The sequence below is a fragment of the Colobus angolensis genome, unplaced genomic scaffold, assembly GCF_000951035.1.
Source record: "Colobus angolensis palliatus isolate OR3802 unplaced genomic scaffold, Cang.pa_1.0 Scaffold252, whole genome shotgun sequence".
Lineage (NCBI taxonomy): Eukaryota > Metazoa > Chordata > Mammalia > Primates > Cercopithecidae > Colobus > Colobus angolensis.
This window is the reverse complement of record NW_012115733.1, coordinates 1,451,283-1,454,622: the sequence shown is the minus strand read 5'-3', so window position 1 is coordinate 1,454,622 and position 3,340 is coordinate 1,451,283. Positions and strand designations below refer to the sequence as shown.

Sequence of the window (3,340 nt, the reverse complement as noted above, 5' to 3'; positions counted from 1 at the left end):
CTGCCAGCTGTTGGACCAGACTGAGGGGCCAGGCTTTCCCCTGCTGCCTCTGACCCTGGGGTGTGGCAACAGAGTTTGTTGGGTCACAATGCCTGAAACTGTCACAACCTAAGCAGAGGTGGGCATGTTGGCAAACTCAGTAAACTAGTCCCATCAAAAGCACATCAGGCTGCCTGCTATGGGACAAACGTTTTCTGGTATCTTAATGAGGGTACACACCATTTTTCTCACATTTTCTCTGGCTCACAGTCCATCAAGATAGCCCTTCTCTTTTCATTTCCTGCTAGACCTCCAGAACAATCTAATCATATCCCTACTAGAGAATCAGAGTTATGTTGCAAGAGATCTTTAGATTTACACAGAAACAGAGAAATGTTAATCAAAATCTTTTCTGGGTATCCCAAATAAAAGTATGAAAATAGAAACTTGGAGGCTGCCTTAGCAGCTTCTGTAGTTTCATGTCACCATTAAGATGCCCCCCCCAGCTAGTCAAAAAGAAGTTAGATGTCCCTACCATTGTAGTATCAGAGTAGGCCATCATGTAGGACCCTAGAATGATGTTTTCTTGTTGATTTGGATGCTGTGATGACTCTTCCAGTCTGCCTCAAGATACTGCTCTTTTCTTCAACTCTCCATGCCCTCCTACAGCCTTGACTGCCAGCTGGTACTAGAGTTACTTCTTCATGACATCACTGTTTCCATAGAGAACAGTGACAGCACAAAGTTGGAGGGCTCTAAGGATTCCGTGTGCTCTAAGTGGTCTAGCAGGCTCTAACCTTCCCTATGAGAAATAAGTTGTCCAGAGAAAGGCTGATCTAGTTGAGACAGGGTCTCTTTTACAGACTCCTTAGGCCATGAAAAGACTTAAGCTCCACTTAATCTTTTCAATCTGGTCAGTGCTGGTTTGTTGGCTACAGTATGTATTAGAGGTTTATCCATCACACTTTGAGATGCCTTCATCTCATCTTACTGAGTTTAGCCCCAGTTTGGAAATATTATCCCACAACCAAATGGCTCTCACTGTGCCCAAGTCTCGTCTTTCCTTGTCTTTCCTCCACATCTCCACTTTAATACTGCATGCATGTAAATAAATGTATCGGAATTAACAATCAGTTGAGATGATCTCCTAAAAGAGTTCCATATTCTTGGTTCTACCTCCATTTATTCTTTTTCCTGTTGCCCCTGAGATTGCATCTTCTAACTCTGCTATATGATTTTGATCCTGTTAGCTCATGGTGTCAAAGAGAAACAGAGCCTGGAATTTGTTAGAGGTGGCAAGACAGATTTTATTCAGGCCACTGCGGTAGAGGAGAGAGACTTCTGATGAACAGATGTCAACTCCACTGAAACAAAAGGCAGGGTGTGCTAAGGAAAAGTACCGAAGGACATTGAGTGGGGGTGAGCTTGGTCAATGTATTGGGGCATCTGTGTTTGCTAATGGGTGCTTATTAAAGTTAGGTTATCTACGTTCACAATGTCAGGTTTATAAAGAAAAACGTAATTAAGAACTATAAAAAAAGAAATGAAATAAACAAAGTAAAATCAAAAAAAGAAAAGAAGAGAAAAGAAAGCTAAGCTCCTGCCTTCCCATAGAGACAGGGAGACATGGACCTTGTTTTTCTTGATCATTACATTACAAAGGGATGGCTTCCAGGTTGTTGAGAAAGACAGTCCTGGGTTGTAGAAGATACATCTTAAAAGAAGAGAGAAAGAATTTACAATTGCAAGTTTTCTAAAGTACATGCTGTAAGGAAAGGGAGTCAGGGGCTGTAGTCAGGTTTTGGTCTGAACATACAGTAAATTCTTTTGGCAGCAATGAACTGTCTCAGGAAGGCATTTTAAGGGGGGCTAGGATTGTCATCCTAGGGAAATGGCCTTTTGGCAGCATTGAATAGTCTCAGGAAGGCATTTTAAAGGGGCTGAGGTTGTCATCCTAGGGAAATGGCCTTGAGCTGATAGAAACTATGCTAGTGTTTGTTCAAGTCTCTGTGTGTGTGTATGTGTTGGGGGCAGGTGGATGAAATTGTGCTGAAAGTTGCAGTTCTTACAGGCCAAAGTTGAGGCCTAGTTGAGAAATGGGCTCAGAGAAGCCTGACTAAAGTTTGGTCATGAAGAGGGTCTTTGTTGCTTTTTCCTATACCATCTTTTTGTCAAGGGGCAACTTTTGATGATTAAAGACAAAGTTGGAGCTCCTGTGTCTGGCTCATCCCTGTGGAATATGAAGCAAAGGAAGAAAATGTTTACATATTCTCCAAACACAAGAAATCATATCTCTAAGAGATTAAAAACAAAACAAAACAAAAACAAAACAAAACAAAAACAAAAATTCTGTGCCTCGCAGCCCAGAAAGGAACAACCATGATTCATGCCTAGAAAATGTCTTAGTAATCCCCAAATGACAAAGAGAGAACTACTATGGATGATTAGAGCACTCTCCCAGAGCACCTGAATCCTGTCATCCTGGAGGCTAACCAGGAGCAGGTAAGAGCAGCATTTGGATGTGAAACCAATGAGCAAAATGTAAGGGAAGAATCAAGGCAGACCTGGCTCAGTCATAGGTCACAGTACATTTACTGCCTCTTCTTTCTCTTCATGAGGCTCTCAAATTGGTCTGTACTGAGTAGAGGGCGTGGAGGGCAGGTGAAGGATAAGGGATGTTCAAACAGTCAAAGTAAGGAATATATTGTATTAGTGTGTGAATAGTCTGCACTTAGGTTTGCCTTTAAGAGCCAAATATAGAGATATTAAACACAAAAGCCTTGGTCATCATTTTTTTTTCTAAGCACCATCATCTATTTTGTAACCTTGTTTATTCTACCCAAACATCTTCTCTTTCACACAAACTTGTGAATAAGTGTGCAAATCAACACTTTAAATATACTCTCAGTTTGCATTTGGCTAGAAAAAACTATGAAGATAATAAAAATGGGACCTGTGTTTATAACATAATTATCATGAATAACGGCAAAAGGAAATTGAATGAAGTGAACCATCAGCCTTCATGAAATCACTGTCTGGTAGTCTTGCTGGATATCTTCCAGTCTCAGATTTACCCTACCTTTTATGTGATGACACAATGATCATTTAGAAAATGGGCAGTGATGCCAATGATTATCAGACATCATTTACTGTGGACCAGTATAATTGGGAACACCACTTCTTTTTCTCCTGATTTGTTTTCCTGCCATGAGAGTGCACACTGACATTCAGGGCAGCTTCATGCAACCAAAGTGAAAAATTAGTCATTTTGAACATCTTGGCAATGGTACTGTATAATTACTTCTGTCAAGTATTTGTGTTTTGTCTGCATTGTACATATTTGTTCTTTCCTATGAGTGAT

The 3,340-nt window shown here is 40.6% G+C and overlaps 1 protein-coding gene across 1 annotated transcript in view; it reads right to left on the bottom strand.

The window, feature by feature from the left end:
* The window catches only part of AKAP4 (A kinase (PRKA) anchor protein 4), a 30,817-nt gene extending 30,126 nt beyond the window's left edge, over nt 1–691 (bottom strand). Inside the window, exon 1 of the mRNA XM_011946739.1 lies at nt 515–691. Coding sequence (XP_011802129.1) covers nt 515–541 — 27 coding nt within the window. The 5' untranslated portion in view covers nt 542–691. The remainder of the gene's footprint in view (nt 1–514) is intronic.
* Nucleotides 692–3,340: the final 2,649 nt, after the last annotated feature.